Source organism: Bos taurus, chromosome 2, assembly GCF_002263795.3.
Source record: "Bos taurus isolate L1 Dominette 01449 registration number 42190680 breed Hereford chromosome 2, ARS-UCD2.0, whole genome shotgun sequence".
NCBI lineage: Eukaryota > Metazoa > Chordata > Mammalia > Artiodactyla > Bovidae > Bos > Bos taurus.
The window spans coordinates 103,411,686-103,431,087 of record NC_037329.1 but is presented as its reverse complement, the minus strand read 5'-3'; the positions used below and the strand labels follow the sequence as shown (position 1 = coordinate 103,431,087).

Below are 19,402 nucleotides of genomic sequence, written 5' to 3'. Positions count from 1 at the left end.
ACTCCAGCCCCTCCCTTTCCTCCCAGACTACCCGTTTCCAGACGCTTCCCATCCCTCCCCTTCTGCCCCCCAAAAGTTTGACGACCGCAAAGGAAACCGAAAAAAGTTCTCTTGTCCCAATCCTGGCGGGCGATCAGCATCTCTTTTGTTCAAGGCGAACCCACAGTTCCCCTGACGTCACCCGGAGCCTGGGCCAATGGGCGCGCGGTCGGCGGCGGCCGCGGCCGCAGGAGGGTGGGAGGGGGTCCGGCCGGTCCCTCCTCCCCGGCGCCCTGGGCCTCGCGGGGGGCGGGAAGGGACCGTCCCATATAAACCCTGGTTCTCGGGGCTCGGCCGCTCGCGCCGGCTGCGCTTTGCAAGGGGAGGAGGGGGAGCCCTAGTCGCGAGCGGGGACGAGGGGACCTGCAGCCACAACTTCTTTCGTCCTCTCCTTCCCCTCTGTCCCTCTACCCTTCCCCTTCCCCATCATCCAGCCCTGACTCTCTTGGAGGTACTGGAAGGGGACTCCGCCCGCAGGTTGCGAAGGGAACCAAACTTAAGCGGCAAGTTGCCTCACCGTCTCAAGATGCTCGGGGGTCCGGGGCCCGGGCTGCTGCTGCTGCTGGCCGTCCTGTCCCTGGGGACAGCGGTACCCTCCGCGGGAGCCTCGAAGAGCAGGAGACAGGCGCAGCAGATCGTTCAGCCCCAGTCCCCGCTGACTGTCAGTCAGAGCAAACGTGAGTACTGACCCCAGTGGGCTGGAACAGGCTGCCTCAGGACGGGGCCAGAAAACCAACCAAAGTTGTGATTTAAGTTTTGTGCGCGCGCGCGCGCGTGGCGTGTGTATACTCCTAAATGAGAGGGGTGCATTAAAGACTGGCTTTGAGCAGGCTGGTTTTGTGGGCTTAGGTAAGATAAGGCGTTGGAAGGCGGAGCTCAGCGATGCCCAGCAGTGCTGATACCGACTCAGGTCATCCTCCTTTGAATTAACCAAAACTCGTTTTTAAAGAGAAAAATGATGCACCCCTTTAAACTTTTATTTTTGGGATTAGTGTGGTCCTTACGCTTATTTTCTTTGTTACTAAGTAATCGGTTAAATACTTTCAAAATGGGGATGAGGGGAGAGTAGCTGAATAATTGTGCTGTGCCTACTTTGAATGAGATGTAATTGCTTCAAAATGCTTTCTCAGGATGCTTCTCCAAGAACAGAGATTGGAATTCCTCTTCCAGTTTCTCAAAGACACACCCTCCCTTTTCCTTGGCTAATGGAAACTGCTTAGCATTGCCCTTCTTGACTTATTACCCCCAAAGAGCGCTGAAATTCCTTGCACATTTTAAAATGTAATTCCCAGTTATCTGCTTTTCAAAATGTTTCCATTCCTTTGGTGCAGACCCATGGCCAGATGGAAATGACATCATTGTATAACATTTAACTCAGTCAAAAGAAAAACAAAAGGAATACCTAAATATCTACGTGTGCAAATGTGTGGTTAACTCTTTAGATATCTAGTTGCTTTTAATTCTTCTGATGCTCTGATGATTAACTTTTTTCCCCTTCGTTTGTTGCTTAGGCTCATCAATTTAGTCATGCAAGAAAATTCCATACTTTGGAAAAAGGAAGGATCCAAATTTAATGACTTTTTTCTTCATTTCTTACAGCTGGTTGTTATGACAATGGAAAGCACTATCAGATAAACCAACAATGGGAGCGCACCTACCTGGGCAGCGCCTTGGTCTGTACCTGTTATGGAGGGAGCCGGGGCTTTAATTGTGAGAGCAAGCCTGAACGTAAGTGATGGGGAGCCTGCCTAATTCTTAGTATCTTCTACTTATTATAGTTATTAGAATCTAATAGATAGAGAAGTAGGGCTTGTTGATTAAATTTAGGATTAGTAGTAAAATTACATATTCCATTTCCCTAATAGAATTATCTTTAAAAAATGTTTAATAACTGCTTATATTTGCTTTTCAAATTATATTGTTCTTTTTACCTTTAAAATAAAAGAACAAATATATCCCAAAGTAGTTTCTAGGGTCTTCTTTCTGTTTTACTTTCCCAAAACGTTTGATGAAAAACATGAATGAAAAAAAAAAAAAAAAGAAAAACATGAATGATGTGTCTTCTCCCTTCAAAGAAAAAGAATTGCTTATAAAATTCTAATTTATTAGAAAGTAATTCCAAATTTTAGACTGTAAGATTATGGGGCAGAAAGCACTTTGGGCAGTACATTATCAAGCGATTTGTCAGCTGCAGTTCAACGTAAAACCACTGACTACTTCAAAGTTCTCATTCCTTTATGACTCTTGATCTATTTCTTGTAAATTATGGCAACTCCTGCAGAGAACCACTGATGAGGCCAAAATGGAAATAGTAGGATTGACAAGGGCCAGTACTGGGGTGGGGGTGGGAGCTCAGATTGTTCAAGTGGACCTTGGTTTGATTTTCTGCCAGAGAGAGGAATCTAAAGTCCTTCCTTCACAATCTAGCTGGTCCTAAGGTTGTGCTTTATAGCTTTTTCCTAAGTGCCTGAGAATCCTTTCCAATGGAAATTCGTCACCAGAAAATTAGAAAACTTGTCAAAGGTTGAAAACTGAGGCTTTGTTAGACCCTAGGGTAAAATTGAGATCTCCTACTTCAAGTTTTAAAAACTTTCCACTGTCCCTTGCTACTCACAGAATAGAAAAGAAAGGTTTTCCCTTGGATGAGAGGAGTGGAATAGAAACGGTTTTCCCTATTAAGGTTCACATGGACTTTCAATCTTCCCTCAGCTGAAGAGACTTGCTTTGACAAGTACACTGGGAACACTTACCGGGTGGGTGACACTTATGAGCGCCCTAAGGACTCCATGATCTGGGACTGTACCTGCATCGGCGCTGGGCGAGGAAGAATAAGCTGCACCATTGCAAGTAAGAATGGCCTTCTGTCTAGGACCTGAGATAACAGTGTGAGCTTTTCCATTCCCATCACTGTCACTTTCTGTTATCCATGACCGGATATTCCTAATGTGGGGATTTATCCCAGGTGAGCAGACACCCTTCTATGGCCACACAGCTGATTCCTGTGCCTCTGTAAGGTGGCTCTGAGCACAGGTGGAGGCAGTGTTCAGTCTGTTTGCATTTATGAGAGACAGAGAGAGTGTGTGTGTGTGTGTGTGTGTGTGTACACATATGTATGTAGCCTAACCAAGCAAATCTCTTGGGTTCCATCCCATTCTTAGAGGAGTTGCCCATTTTATGTTATCTGGGCATCTTCAAGCCAGACTGCTCATGTGGTGATCTGCAGTGATTGGAAAGATGGTCAAGAAGAATGAATTAGCCGTTGTGTGCTCTGCTAGTCTTGTTAGCAATGTACACACTGCTTGGATCTCACAGAAACAGTCTGGTTTCTTTGTAACCAGTAGTTTATAACCAGGAAGCAGAGCTCTCTATTCCTAGGAATAATGTGGAATGAATTTTCCAAGGTACTTAGGGATCTGGACTTACTCTCAGCAATTCTAGTTTAGCTAAGTCAAACTTTCCAGTATGATTCATTGGGTTACCAATAGCTTCTATTAACACAGCATTTAGTGTTTTTTAATCCATCGTTGTATAAGTCTCTTAAAGGCTCAGTCCAAAAGACAAATCAGACTTCCCTGGCGATCTAGTGGTAAAGACTCTGCGCTTCCACTGCCGGGGGTGGAGGTTCAATGTCCGGTCAGGGAACTAAGTGGCACTCCCCCAAAAAAGCATGATGTACAGCCTTCTGGAAAAGACAAATCAGTCTCTTGTGAATAAGCCCAATCAGCCTGTCCTCCGTTTAATGTTAGAGTTTATCCAAGATTATTGGTATATGTTAAGAGTCAGTGTTCCGTAGTGTTTACATAATGTTTACATAGTGGACAGTTTAACCTTTGTATGTGCCCTTGTGTTTAACCAGATTTCCACACTTGCTATGTATACATCTATTTGCTTTCCATCAAAAAGACATTTGTATCCTAGGGTGAAATACGGACTCTCCGCATCCTGAAAGCTGGAATTCTAGGTCTAGTGTGCCTTTTGCATTGAATTAGTCTCAGGCTAAACCCACTATGTGTGTGTGGAGGCCATGCCTGGCAGCCTTTCTTTTCTACTTTAGAACTCAATTTCCTGTGATCTCTCTGGGGATCCAGGATTTATGACTCCTTTCTTTGCTATTCAGATTTCCTCTGTGGTTTACCATTGTGCTTAAACCAGACATTCAATTGAAGGACCCCAAATGACCAGACCTGTTAACTTTTCCCTTGTCCCCGATGGGAAAGCTGCTCTCTTTGGCTAACCAAAGGGGTTGGAATATGAGACTTTTTCTGTTTTAAAACTATTTTCTGTCCCACTGTCTGTAACATTTGCTTTTTATCTTGAACAGACCGCTGCCATGAAGGGGGGCAGTCCTACAAGATTGGTGACACCTGGAGGAGACCACACGAAACTGGTGGTTACATGTTAGAGTGTGTGTGTCTGGGTAATGGCAAAGGAGAATGGACCTGCAAGCCCATAGGTGTGTGACTTGGGGATACATGGGGGTGGGATACACAGTCAAAATGCTGGGTTCAGTCAAAATTGACATGACAGGATACCTGCCTTCCAATAAAAAAGATAAGAGACTGAGAATTTTATTTAAAATAATCAAATGTGTAATCCATAGTCTTCTTCAAGGAATCAGTTCAAATTCCCAACCATGTATAGAAGTCTTAGGGATTCCCAGGTGGCGCCCTGGTAAAGAATCCGCATGACAATGTAGGAGATGCAAGAGATCTGGGTTTGATTCCTGGATCTGGAAGAAGGAAATGGCAACTCAAACAGTATCCATTATCCTTGCCTGGAAAATTCTGGGGACAGAGAATGCTGGTAGACTGCATACAGTCCATGGGCTGGAAAAAAGTCGGACACGACTGACCATACATGTATCAATAGAAGTCTTAATTTTTTTTCAAAGCTTAAGATAGAGTTGAAAGATTTAGGAAGAAGTCATTTGTTTTCTCTAAGATCTGTTCTCAGATTTCTCCTTGGTCAAGATGTAAATTTTTTAAAGGTAAAAAAAAAATGAGACTTTTAACATCTTTCTTTATTGGAACGTGGCAGATATAAACACCATATGGTGTGTGTTTTATCATCTCTTGGTCATTTTTTGTCAAAATTGCTGTTTCCTTTGGTGTCGATCTTCAGCTGAACTCTATAGATACAAATCTAAGAGTTTCTGGCTATAAATTTTATTCTGATTGTTCTCTAATACAGAGGTTTTTTCTTTGTGTTGCCTCTATATTTACAGAAATCCAAATTTTAAATAGCTTTCTTGTCATTTTATGCAGGCATTCATAATTGGTCATTTTTAATTAAGATTGGAATTTTGCATATTTAGTCTCAATATGCAAGAGATTCATAGATCCACAGGAGGCACATAGATCCTTTTTGCTCAAAATACTGGTGTGAAGAACGGTGCTAGCTGAAAATGTCCAATCCATGTACTTACTAGGAGAACAGAATTTCTGCCTGCCAACTTGGCTAGAGCCTCCTTTCACTTCGGTTACTTGTTCTGTGCTTAGTTACAGGGCGTGCCTTTCTTTTTGAAGAGAGTACCACTTAAAAAAATGTGGTTGGGTTTTTGCTTACACAATATACTTAAAATTACAGGGAGACAGCACAATTTGAAATAACTCCTTTTTTTTTTTTTCTGTTTTTCCTTCCAATTTCCCTACAGCTGAGAAGTGTTTTGATCAAGCTGCTGGTACTTCCTACGTTGTCGGGGAGACCTGGGAAAAGCCTTATCAAGGCTGGATGATGGTGGACTGCACTTGCCTGGGAGAAGGCAGCGGACGTATCACTTGCACCTCCAGAAGTACGTTTTAGATCTGTATGTTAAAGATGAGGCCAGGCATTGTATTCTGGATTCCTAGAGAGAATTGTCGTACGATATCACATACAACATCTGTTCCTCCAACATGCTAACATTTGGATGTCAAGAAAGATTTTGTAACCAACTTATTCTACTTCGTCAAAGAAGACTAAATTAAAATAAAACAGCTTAGTTCAATAAGGTCTTAGGTTATCAGCTACTGAGAAAGAACCTTAATGTTCATTTCAGTGCCAAATGTGTTGCAGACCCAAAGATAAGTTGCAAATGTTTCATCTAAGTGATCACTGAGATATTTTCTAAGTAGCAAGGAAATCTTTAAAATAATAGGCACATGCATCTTTGGGCATGTGAATGCTCTTGACATAGAGAGGAGCAAAGCTCTAAAGTTTTGGGCTTCCTTCTATGCTTGACATTTAAGGCATATACATTAGCAAAATTGATAAAAATAAAAGGTACTTATCCCATAGGTTAAATTATGTTTAACCCCTATTCCGGGGTTAAGGACAGTGTCTCTGTAGGTTTATTAGTGCTGTGAAGAAGCTAAACTTTGAAAGTTTCTGAAAGAAACACTGTTATCTCTGTAGCTCCTTCTAAGATTGCCCCGAGGCCTTACTTTTTGCCTTAGGGATTCAATGCTCCTTTTTTGAAATGTCAAACTATAAAGTTTGTGGAAGCAAAACAGCTATCAACTATCAGTGTTATACATTTAAAATCAAATCTAAATATTTTGAACATGTCTTATCTAGCTGGAAGTTTTAACCATCTCATCATGTTCACCATCCAAATTTGAATTCCTTCAAACAAAAAATAATCTCTCTTAAATAGTGATAGCAATTTAAACTAAATGTTTTTGAGCACCTTGCCAGTTCTCTTGCATTTAACATTTTATTATGATTATCAGACTTTCAAGACCTCGGCGGCAGTGTTTTAGTTTAAGACAAGTTAGATGTTTGACTCAAACTCTTATCTAGTATTTAAAGCTCTTCTAATAACAAGTTGGGAAAAGCTTCTCAAAGAAAAGTCATTTCTTCCATGAAATTTTTTAAGTCCCTACTTTATTCAAGATGGTGTAGGGATGCAAAAATGAACTGGACATTAGCCGACTTGTCAAAGAGAACTTAGTAAGTAGGTCAGGATGATGAGAAAGGCTTATATATATCATCTTCTACAAAGCACAGAATTAAACACTTTGAGACAGATACTGAAATAGTACTATGGAGGTTCAGGGGAAGACAACACTTGGTTGGAGATTTGGGAAAAAGTGTCACCAGCAATGCTATCTTTTATTCAGACTTCTGCTGTGGTGGGAGATCAATATGTGTCTGTATTTGTCTGAACTTAACATGAACTAATTATTTTTTATCTAACCCAGTGTAGTTCTGTTTCACAAACCAATCAAATCCTCTCTATCACATTACAGCATATGGACAAAGCTGGATTATAATTGAAACAGTTTATTTGCCAGATAATCATAGACTGATGGTAATTTAGTTACAAATTATCATTTTATTTTCTTGTCTGTCTAATCCCATGGACAGAGGAGCCTAGCGGGCTACAGTCCATAGGGTCACAAGAGTCAGACGTGACTAAATGAACTTAAACAAACATTATTTTATATTAATAATCTCACTTTCCCATCAAAGAGTTAACACCATGAGCAATTCAAGAGATGCCATTTTGTTAGTAATGTTAAATAGGTTTGTATTTGGTAGCGGGTGGGGTGGAACCAGGGGAGAGAATATTTTAGTTAGAGAAGTTGGTGGTGCCTTGAATTGTTTTACATAACAAATGAAAAAACAGATGCTGCTATCTTTTAATAGCTCCTTTGGGGCAGTTAGTTGAGACCCTATGAGACCTACTTGCCTCCCTATTGTTTCTAGTTTTCTAAAGAAAATCCCCTATGATAAGGTAGGTTGTAAATAGTCATGACTCAAAGCCAGGAGAGCCAGAGAAGGATACAGAGGGAAGACTAGAAAGCCAGGGGATGAATTTGGTCAAATAAACAATGTGAAAAAATGTAATGAATGAAAGATTTTTATCAAATTTAATGAACTGAATGACTAAATGAAAATTTGATGAGTGAAAAATAGCATTCTGGCAAACAGATGAGTGGAATTAGACTACATTCATATCGCTTCCTTCACACTGATTTAAATACAATCACATCTTTCAGAAGTTTACCACCCATGGTACCACAGCTGAATATAAAGGTATCACCCAAAAACAGCTTACCAAACTTGAAGCAACTGTATTCTCCTTTTTAAAAAAAAACTTTTTATTGGAGTATAGTTAACAGTATTGTCAGAGAAGGCAATGGCACCCCACTCCAGTACTCTTGCCTGGAAAATCCCATGGATGGAGGAGCCTGGTAGGCTGCAGTCCATGGGGTCACTAAGAGTCGGATACTACTGAGCGACTTCACTTTCACTTTTCACTTTCATGCACTGGAGAAGGAAATGGCAACCCACTCCAGTGTTCTTGCCTGGAGAATCCCAGGGACGGGGGAGCTTGGTGGGCTGCCGTCTATGGGGTCGCACAGAGTCGGACACGACTGAAGTGACTTAGCAGTAGCAGTGACAGTATTGTGTTAGTTTTGGGTGTACAGCAAAGTGAATCAGTTTTAGATTGTTTATTTATATCATTTAGCTCAGTCGAAAGAATCTGCCTGCAATGCAGGAGACGCAGGTTCGATTCCTGGGTTGGGGATATTGGAGAAGGGTATGGCTACCCCCTCCATTATTCTTGCCTGGAGAATCCCATGGACAGAAGAACGTGGCAGGCTATAGTCCTTGGGGTCATAAGAGTTGGACACAACTTAGCGACTAAACCACCACCATTACAGACTTATTACAGAGTATTGAGTAGAGTGCCCTGTGCTATACAGTAGGTCCTTATTAGAAGCAACTCTATTTTTATTTTAGGTTTGCATCAAGCACTTGCCAAGCTCAAGCTGATTTACATGTTTTAACGCTCCCTTTCTGACACAGACAGATGCAACGATCAGGACACTAGGACATCCTATAGAATTGGGGATACCTGGAGCAAGAAGGACAACCGGGGGAACCTGCTCCAGTGCATCTGCACGGGCAATGGCCGTGGCGAGTGGAAGTGTGAGAGGCATACATCCCTGCAGACCACATCTGCAGGTGAGGCACGGGGCCCCGGGGACCCAAACGGGGGCACCTTGCACTAAGCATTTCCGCAAAGCCATCTTTCCCTTGGTGTGCCCTTGAAGGATGATGTGGCTATGAAGCTGAGTTCCTTTGCAGACTGTTAGTTAAAACTTTGTTTACTATCAAGTTTTTTAAACTTAAATAAAAATGAAACTAAAATGGATCTTGGGGGAAAAAAACTAATTTTAGTTCCAAGAGGTTAAACTGGTGGGCAAGAAAAATTACTAATATCATGAAACCTACATGATTTATATACAAAGATATAAATAAATATACTGAGATCTGTAGATCGATACACATGTGAATATTCATATATATACCCTTGTATATGTATGTTGAATATCTAAAGTACATTTTAATGGAAATGAGAAACTTTTGCTGAGTTACATGATCCCTTGATTCTTCTGCTGGGAAGAGGGGGAAAAGTACATTTGTTCTTTCTCAGCATGGCATATATCTCCTTACCCTGACATTCTATTCTTTTTGTTGTGAAAACAATCCTCTATGTGTGGTTTCCATGCTCCAGCAAACTCTGTTGCATTCCATAAAATAATGCACAGTCATTTTCTTCATGTGTTGGGTTTCACATTTGAAAAATTCAGAGGAGTCCTAGACATGGGAAGGAATGACATAATAATATAAGCTTTTTTAAAAAAATAAGTTTTAATTATTTCTAGTACAAGACTAGGATCTTTGCATTATAGCTTGTTTTGTAAGAATCTAAAGAAACAAAGAGGGCAGTCAAGAATGGGTACTTCTGTTATTATTCTTGCTCTATTTTGTCAAGTTTTCACTATACAATGCACTAGCATTATTGTTTAGTCTTTCATCTAGGTCATTTAGCAAAAAGTATTAATTACTTACTTGGATTTGCCTCCTTTTGATGAGTGTTCATCTTGCCATGAGCACTTCAGAAGGAGAACAAGATTGGATTTGATAACATTTTTTGTTATTTGATTACTTTCAGTAAAATTGCTGCTAACCTAAAAAAGAAACAATTACTAATCTCAGCTTACTGAAACAGTTTAAATTAAAAAGAGTAGAGGTTAATGGGGAGTAAGCATTCATTGATTGCTATCTATTTTTATTAGTATTACTAATATTAATACTGAAATGGCTCTGTTCAAAAAAGTCTGAGAGACATGGGGTTAAACCAATAAAAACTTTCTTCTATAGGAGCTTAATATTCCTTTGCATTGTGACTCTCCCAAGTGGGGTGTATGAAAACAGATGCCATATTCCCCTGATATGTGTGACCTTGGGACCATTGCCTATGAAGTATTTGGGTTCCATTGTTACTCTGAAAGGAAAAATGTCTTAAGAGGATTGCCTTAGAGAGATGCTGAATTCAGTCTACCAGTCATTCTAGCTTCAGTTCTAATTCTGCTCCTCCTTGGGCCTGACCCCCAAGAGAACAGATTTCTATGTGTAAAGAAAAGATCAGCATATTCTGTTGTCTTACTCTGAAATGAAAGCTGTCTTAAGAGGATTGACTGATTTTAGGGAAAAAACCACAACAGAATTCCCAAATAATCTTTGGAGACACGAAATGTGGAAGGTGGAGGGCTAGTGAATAGGAAATCCAATATGGGTGCCCAGGGCATGGTCTGAGGAGCTCAGAGTTACATCGATGGCGAGAGGTCTGCTGCAGAGCTGCAGAGACTTCTCAAAATAATATCAGGAAGAGAGATGCCCAGATATTTTGGGCTAGTGGGAACTGCTAAGAGATGGTGAGACAGACCATTACAGGCCAAGGGAAAAGCCTGGGGACAGCTCAGGGTACAGGAAGGGATAATGAGAAGCTCAGTGCAGATGAGGCATAGAACAAAGGGTAAAGTGGTCTGAACTGAATGAAATGGAAAGAATGAAGTGAGCTGATCAGAGGTTAGGTGTAGAGGACTGTAAAGTCATGGGCTTTGGCTCGCTGAAATGAGTAAGCAGTCGTTGGAGGTACCTGCTCTGTGGAGTGGCAGAATAATGTCGGTGATTTGGAAATACACTCTTGGTAGCTCCAGGTAAGCTGGAAGGTAGAGAACACTGGGTAGCCTCTTATGGATTATTTCTTAGGCTGAGTGCCAAAGCTAATGCAAAGAGGGAGGGGCATTTCTTTCCAATCCCAGCTCAGTAAGAAGACAGATTGTAGAGTCATCTGGATGAGACCTTGAAGATTCTGGAAAAGTACTCCAGGAAGTAGCTTTCCCTTAACCAGCTCTGTGACTTTTCTTTCTCATGTCCTCAGGATCTGGCTCCTTCACTGATGTCCGAACGGCCATCTACCAGCCCCAGCCTCATCCTCAGCCGCCTCCGTATGGTCACTGTGTCACAGACAGCGGTGTGGTTTACTCTGTGGGGATGCAGTGGCTGAAGACACAAGGGAATAAGCAAATGCTTTGCACTTGCCTGGGCAACGGAGTCAGCTGCCAAGAGACAGGTCTGTGTTATCTTTTTTAAAAAGGGGACCAATGACTTTCTTATTATTTAGACTTTGAAAGGCAATACATTCATTTACCAAAAAATGTAAAACAATAAAACAAGAAAAGTTTATAACCTTACCAGCCTATGATAACAACCATGGTTGGCATTTGATATCTATTTTTTCAGTCTTTTTAATCTATGTGTTTTCTTTCCTGTAGTAAGTATTAAGCTACTGTGTATTTTTTATCTGTCTAAAATGTTACAAGTGGTTACTTTCTGAGTAAACTAATCCGTCCCTATTTAGTACTCTAAATCCCAAAGTTCTGAACCTTTGTGATGTAAACTTCTTTCAACAACCTGGTGCAACTCTTCCGGGCTATAAAAGTGGTAGAAATTGTAGCAATAATAATTGGTGCACTTGACTTTTCCCCTAGTACAGCTTCTTGTATTAATTCTTACAGCATCAACAGAGCCATATATACCCCTGCAGGATCACTTGAGCAGCATCCTTAATTAACCTGTAGTAATATTTTGGGTTGGCCATAGTTCATTCGAGTTTTTCAGTAACACCTTAGAGAAAAACCCGCATGAACTTTTTGGCCAACTCAATAGCTTTGCAAATGGGGAACTGAGGCATGGCTGCTGAGGTGGTAACAATGGATGTCAGAAGAAGAACTCGGGTGTTGTTCTACCCACAAAAAAAATGTGGCTTTCTGAGTAAGGTATTTTGATAACACTATGATCTGGTTAATACTTATAGCTAGTCATATTCATAGTACTTTTTCCCCCCTTTGAGGACACAAGGTCAGCCTCAGTTAAGTGGAAAATAAGGAACAATAGTGGGAGACAAGTGCAACTCTGTTTCCTGAGACCCTTTTGGTTATGCTTGTAGCTGTAACCCAGACTTATGGTGGCAATTCCAACGGAGAGCCGTGCGTCCTCCCGTTCACCTACAACGGTAAGACTTTCTACTCCTGCACGACCGAAGGGCGGCAGGACGGACACCTCTGGTGCAGCACAACTTCCAATTATGAGCAAGACCAGAAATATTCTTTCTGTACAGACCATACTGGTGAGTATCCCAGGGGAAAACACAACAGTGAGAAAACCCCATTTCTCATGCTCTGTTTTTATTGGCCAGCAAGCTGGGCGTTCCTTTCAAGGCTACACTTGAGAAGTACCACCTTTGTGTTATCTGGACCCAAGGGACATGGATGGAACTAACTTTACAGTTAAAGATCCTCCCAAGTTTCCCAGTCGTCTTGGGAAATGACACCAAGGGGAAAGCCCTCCAGTGCGTTTATTTTTGACACATTGGGATCATTATGTGATTAAAGATGCTTGTATGGGAAAATCAGTAGGCACTCCCCCAGGCTGAAGACTACATAGAAGGCAGGCCTGAGTGCTCTTGCTTTTGTTTTGGCTAAAACCATGATTTTTTCAAAGCGACTATTTAATCTTTTTCTTTTTGGCTGGAAAAATGAGAGCAAAATTGGATTTAAATCTGCTTGAAAGGTGAAGGTGAATACACTAAGGAGGCTTAGAACTGTATTATTAGACATCTTTTATTCTGAGACACACTCTGAGTTAGTTGCAGAAACTTGGCTAGTCTAGTCGCAGTAATTCCCCACTGTACATTGGGAAGCTCAGTTGCAATCTTTTTCTTCTGACATGTGTGTTGTGTTGGACAGTTTTGGTTCAGACTCGAGGTGGAAATTCCAATGGTGCCTTGTGCCACTTTCCTTTCCTGTACAACAACCACAACTACACGGACTGTACTTCTGAGGGCAGGAGGGACAACATGAAATGGTGTGGGACCACGCAGAACTATGACGCTGACCAGAAGTTTGGATTCTGCCCCATGGCTGGTAAGACGAAGCCCTTGTAGGCAGTCGTTTGTGGTGTAAGACCGAAGAATAATGTTTGGCTTACTTCTGTTTCACGCATTAAGACTTAATTTTTAGACAGCAGAAAACGTCATGATCTAAATGTAATCAAATATTTAAGAATTATATAATTATTCATATGATTTATAAGAATTATATAATTATTTAAAAGTATAAGAATTATATAATTGTTTATATGATTTTAAAATCCCACTGTTATAAAATCCCACTATTATATATGTAGGGGTCTGCCCTGGTGGCTCAGGTTAAAGCCTCTGCCTGCAATTTGGGAGACCTGGGTTTGATCCCTGGGTCCGGAAGATCCCCTAGAGAAGGAAATGGCAACCCACTCCAGTATTCTTGCCTGGAGAATCCCATGGACGGAGCAGCCTGGTGGGCTACAGTCCACGGGGTCACAAAGAGTCGGACACGACTGAGTGACTTCACTTTCTGGCTTCCCTGGTGGCTCAGACTGTAAAGCGTCTGTCTGCAATGCAGGAGACCTGGGTTTGATCCGTGGGTTGGGAAGATGCCCTGGAGAAGGAAATGGCAGCCCACTCCAGTATTCTTGTCTGGAAAATCCCATGGACGGTGGAGCCTGGAAGGCTACTGTCCATGGGGTCACAAAGAGTTGGACATGACTGAGCGACTTCACTTCACTTTATATGATTTTAAAATCCCACTATTATAAAGTCCAAAAACATGTAAATACAATAAAAATACTTTTAAAAAGTCTGGAAATACACTTTTTTTTTTTTAAACAGGTGTGTCTTTTGTAAAAAGCACACAGCTGAGTAGCTGAAAACATGCAAGTGACTGCCGCAGTCACAGACCTGCAGTATTTACATACAGCTTTAGAATAAGGTCTATCACTTATTAAACACCAAAAGGACCCAGACTCTGTATTTTCCAATCAGTAGGGATCTTGTTTTAAAAGGCCATGCTCTAGTTTGTGTGAATGAAGAAAGGAGAACCAATACCTTTTGTTTTCAAATTTTGAGAGCCACTAGACTACAGTTGATTTTCTGATAGTAGAATTAAGAATCCATGTGCTGCAGTCAAGTGTGAATATGAGGCAATGAAACATCAGAAGGAAACTATTAATACTTAGGCTTACTTTTATTCCTCTCATTTCAGCAAAAGAAAATTTGGATTTAGAAGGAAAACACATATTAACTTAAAATTCTATACCCATACACATTGTTTCCCTTTGATCTAGAATAAACTGAAACTAGAAAAAATGTTATGGGACAGTAGTCAAATCCAGTTTTCTAGAACATTGCAAACCCCTTGAATGGGTAGGCATAATTGTGGTTAACATCCCTTAACCATACTGTAATTTTTCCTTACAACAAACCTCATCTTCGGACTATGTTTTCTCTCTCTGGTAGTCAGAGCTCAGTGAATTTTTGAGGCACAGAAGACTTCCAAGAGAGTTCTTAGGATCACCAAACCAGACTGATAATATTGCATACATTTTAGCCCTTGTGATCATTTATACAGTAATGCATTTCCCTTCTGTTTCCAAACAGCCCACGAGGAAATCTGTACAACCAACGAAGGGGTCATGTATCGCATTGGAGACCAGTGGGACAAACAGCATGATATGGGCCACATGATGAGATGCACATGTGTTGGAAATGGTCGTGGAGAATGGACATGTGTCGCCTACTCTCAGCTCCGAGGTATGTGCACTTGTTAATGAAAATAGCTGAGAGGACAGAGAATACAGAGAAGCAGACTTCTTCGTGAAAACTTGTGCTTTACCAAAAGCAGGAGAAGAAGTATGCAATGCCACTCCATTAGCCTACTGTGTTGGATAGGTTTTGCATGTTAGACAGCCAGTTAAGAAAATCTGGCAGAGCATTTCTAAGATTCTGAAATATTCCCAGGATGTAAGTACTTAGGCTGAGCCAAAAAGATGACTTCAGAGAATAGAACATGATCACTTGATATCACTTGATCCTTTTAGCTTAAGGAAATGGCAGCCCACTCCAGTGGTATTGCCTGGAAAATCCCATGTACGGAGGAGCTTGGTAGGCTACAGTCCATGGGATTACAAAGAGTCAGACACGACTGAGCAACTCAAGTTTCTTTCTTTATGCTGTTGGATTCTTGTCTAGAAAAGACTGGTCAATTTTTGTAAAGAAAAGAGACCGTGCTATTCTAAAATCAGATCTTGGCAGATCTCCTTTAATTCAAGGAGACAAAGACAGAAAGACCAATTTCTTTTGTTCACTCGAGTTTTTCCCCTTTGGACCCTGGTGTATGATATAAGGGTTGTTGATCTATTAAAACTATTTTAGTGTTTCTATTTCTTTGGTTTGAAAAATAAGACTTAGGTAGAGCTCTGGGTTGATAAATAGTCCATGTAGCCTCTCTGTTGACATTGGCCTGGACTTGTTCTCCTTTTATGGGGCCCGATGGATGACACAATCCAGGTCTAATACATATGATGTTGCAGAGCTGCAAAGGACACTAGGAAGGCATCCAGACCAAGCCCTCATTTTACAGAGGAAGGAACTGAGGCCCAGAGAGGGAAGTAATTTCTTAGGATCTCAGCAAGTTAACAACAGAGTTGGCCTGATTTTGTTGTTGTTGTTAACTTTCCAAATGTCATTTATGGTATTTTATTTACACATTCCAAGTATCTCCCTAGCCCTGCTATTCCAGAGATGAGACCATCGCATCATGCTGGGTATCATATTAGAATGTTTAATCTGCCTCCTATTTATTGTAACAAGCAGAGATCTAAAGGTCATTTTGAACCCAGCAAGAACTTGTTCCGAAAGTTAAAATTTGTTGTATATACTTGTATCTCTAATCTGTACAAGTTTATAAGAGAGAATTTTTTTTTTTTTTTGCAAGAAGTGTAGTACTGACTAAGCTTTGGAAAAAAATGTTTATTCTATGCCAGTAGAAAAGTTATTTTAGTGGAAGATGTTGCTAATTAAGTGGAGGGAATTATATGCTTCGAAAAGTGTAGCTTCTTTTATTTCATCAGTGAAACTTAAAAGTTCTCCACCCATCCCACTGTTTCCTAAACAGATCAGTGCATCGTCGACGGCATCACTTACAATGTGAATGACACATTCCACAAACGTCATGAAGAGGGACACATGCTGAATTGTACCTGCTTCGGTCAGGGCCGGGGTCGGTGGAAGTGCGATCCTGTTGGTAAGTAGCCTTGTGTCTCTAGCTGGATTTAAACACTGAGTATAGCTAGCAAGTTTCAGATAAGGAGAGTTCTTTGATATTACTTGATTGAAACTGGCTCTAGACTTTGATCATGGCCTGCAGAGAGCTTGGCAAAGTCTTTTCTCTAATCATGGATCAATATCTAAACTTGAGAGTGGTAGTCAATTTATTTTTGCTGAATTTGGTAACACATGAAGGTTTCCTTTAGTTGAAACAAATCTGTTTTTTGGTTCTGAATCATAAAGATAATTCATGTCTGAAAGAGAACTTTCCTTTGCTGACTGTGCAATAATGTGGACAAATGATTATGCCAGTAAATATCTCCTTCCCAAATTCCTTATTTTTCTTAGCTACCCTTTTAATAGATCTAAGCAAATAGTGAGGGTTGGGCCTTAAAAGAGCTCTGTTACCAGCTTTAAGGTAATCCATTAATATTCCTTTACTCAAAGAGACATATTGCTCACCCAGAAAACAAACTGATCAGATGAGTTTTTTTGACCTGCAATTGTCAAAGCTGTGAGAGGCCTGAAAGGCTTTCTTAGAAGCTGCTCAGCAAGTTATTCACTAGTTGAAATTTAGCTCAGTTCATTTATATGTAAAATTAAGTCATCCACATTTTGAAGACATGTATAAAGTGGTATTTTATCTTTGCTCTTCAAATGGTAAACTGTTTGCATTAAGATGGGTAAAATATAAAATTAATTTATTTTTCTCAAATTAAGATTCAGGTTGTCAGTATATACTGAAATCTAAATCTTAACATTTTTATTTAGAAATGTTATTCTTTTAGAAAGCTAATTATTCCTCCTAATGGGTACTTTTTGACCATTAACTGTCCAGTAAGGTATAAGATACGAACAAAACATTTTTGAACTGCTATATTTGTAAGGACAGTTGCAAGTTTTTATTAAAACTAAGAATCTGTGCACTAGCACACCAAATTCACATTTGTCACTTTAAGTTTTGAAGACTGCTTAATAGTCTACTTGTGTATGTTTCAGATCAATGTCAGGATTCAGAAACCCGCACCTTTTATCAAATTGGAGACTCATGGGAGAAGTATTTGCAGGGAGTCCGGTACCAGTGCTACTGCTATGGCCGTGGCATTGGGGAGTGGGCCTGCCAGCCCTTACAGACCTATCCAGGTAAGTAGCTTTATGCCACTGTATTATAAAATACACGGCAACATCAGTGTTTATTAACACTCTGAGGCCGAAATTGGTATCTCCTCCTTTTCCTATCTTTTTCTCATTTCACTGTCTAGTCATTAATCGAATATTTTTTACTTAAATGGTTTTCCTTTCTCCCTAGTCAAGTAGGAGTAGAAGGCTGTGAAAAAGTGCCTGCATGTAAATTTGTTTCTTAACATTGTAGAACATTCCATTAGGTTAAAACACTGGCTAAATTTCATTTCTCATCTGTACCTGTAAGTAGAAACCATGGAGTAACCGATGCTGGGAGTAAAGGTCAGGATTTTATGTTATGTTTCTTAACAGAAAGATTGCATGGAGAAATTGCATGAAATGTATACACATTCATTCATGTGTATCATACACATGATATGTATTCATTCAGTGTTTCATCCAGGCCCTTTTTTTGTCAGAATGTTCATGTGTTTGATCTTTTGGAGTCTGGAACAAAATATCCTGGGTCCAGAGTTGAGTAACTTGGTCAGTTCTCTGCCCAGGCTGTTCAAATACTCAAAAATGTTTATTACTGGATTTTTTTCAGGTCACAGGACATAATGCCTAGCTGGAGGTGTTATTCATTTTTTAAAAAATTGAATTTAATTTTTGCTGAGTGATGAGTTAACAGTAAGATGGGTTGAATTCTGAAACTAATTTTTAGGCATCGTGGACTTCCTGATAGCCCAGCGACTAAGATTCTGCCCTTCCACTGCAGGGGGCATGGGTTTGATCCCTAGACAGAGAAGTTCCACATGCCTTGTGGTGTGACCAAAAAATAAAAGTAATTTTTAGGCATCAGTTACTTAAGCAATATCTGAGATCAAAGTCTCTTGACTCTCTGCTAAGTTAAGATGTGGCCTATATTCAGAAATAGAGAGATCGTCAGGACATTGGAACCTACCTATGACAGAAATCAAGATTCAGTTAACTAAATCCTTTTTTAATGTGATAAGAGATTTACTGTCATAAAGAAAAAGATATGGAACAACTTGGCCAAAAACAGTGTTTGCCAAGACATGGATCCAGGTTTGTACATGCTGCTAAGTAGATACAAGTCAAGCTTCATTCATTATTTCCTCAGCTGTAAGACAGGAAGATTTTAGCTGATTACCTTTAAGTTCCTTCCAGCACCAACAAACTAATAATCTGTGATCCTAAAAACTGTTCATATATACCCTTTCTGAACTTAGAAGAGCCCCTCCTCTCCCCTGGCTTCAGGCGCTGTCTGGGCTACTGAAGATGACTTTGCTTAACAGGTTCTCATCAGCATAGATTGACCTGGCTCTTAAACTATATTTTGTGGTAGATTTGTGTGTAGGAATCACTTAAAATAATTTTTTTTGTTCAATAATTTTTAAAGCTCTGCAGAATTACTGTAAGTTCAGAAAGTATATAACTGAAGCTTTTTTTTTTTTAATGATACAACCAAAGGATCAGATCAGATCAGTCGCTCAGTCGTGTCCAACTCTTTGCGACCCCATGAATCGCAGCATGCCAGGCCTCCCTGTTCATCACCAACTCCTGGAGTTCACTCAGACTCACGTCCATCGAGTCAGCGACATTTCTAAAAAATCTCTTACTGTCTATTTATGGTTCCACATATGGTGTGGTGGTCTTGAAAGTGATTTCCTTCTTGGTGAATTAGAGAGAACTTTTTTTGCTCTCTCTTTTAAAGTAAGCCTGTTCACATAACAG

General features: G+C 40.3%; 1 protein-coding gene and 1 non-coding gene across 13 annotated transcripts in view; both read left to right on the top strand.

Moving 5' to 3' along the window:
* The first annotated feature begins 335 nt into the window (after positions 1-335).
* The window catches only part of FN1 (fibronectin 1), a 69,193-nt gene continuing 50,126 nt past the window's right edge, over positions 336-19,402 (top strand). For 11 of the 12 annotated variants that reach the window (XM_005202786.5, XM_005202783.5, XM_005202782.5 and 8 more), the window contains exons 1-12: positions 336-716; positions 1,639-1,767; positions 2,749-2,886; positions 4,361-4,492; positions 5,693-5,830; positions 8,836-8,994; positions 11,261-11,452; positions 12,329-12,508; positions 13,128-13,304; positions 14,855-15,007; positions 16,371-16,499; positions 17,522-17,665. In XM_005202786.5, coding sequence (XP_005202843.1) covers positions 566-716; positions 1,639-1,767; positions 2,749-2,886; positions 4,361-4,492; positions 5,693-5,830; positions 8,836-8,994; positions 11,261-11,452; positions 12,329-12,508; positions 13,128-13,304; positions 14,855-15,007; positions 16,371-16,499; positions 17,522-17,665 — 1,822 coding nt within the window. In that variant the 5' untranslated portion in view covers positions 336-565. The remainder of the gene's footprint in view (positions 717-1,638; positions 1,768-2,748; positions 2,887-4,360; positions 4,493-5,692; positions 5,831-8,835; positions 8,995-11,260; positions 11,453-12,328; positions 12,509-13,127; positions 13,305-14,854; positions 15,008-16,370; positions 16,500-17,521; positions 17,666-19,402) is intronic. The other variant, NM_001163778.1, reaches the window with a different exon arrangement.
* MIR2285L (microRNA mir-2285l) lies at positions 11,966-12,047 on the top strand. The gene has a single exon (NR_107738.1). It is a non-coding gene; the product is annotated as a microRNA mir-2285l (primary transcript).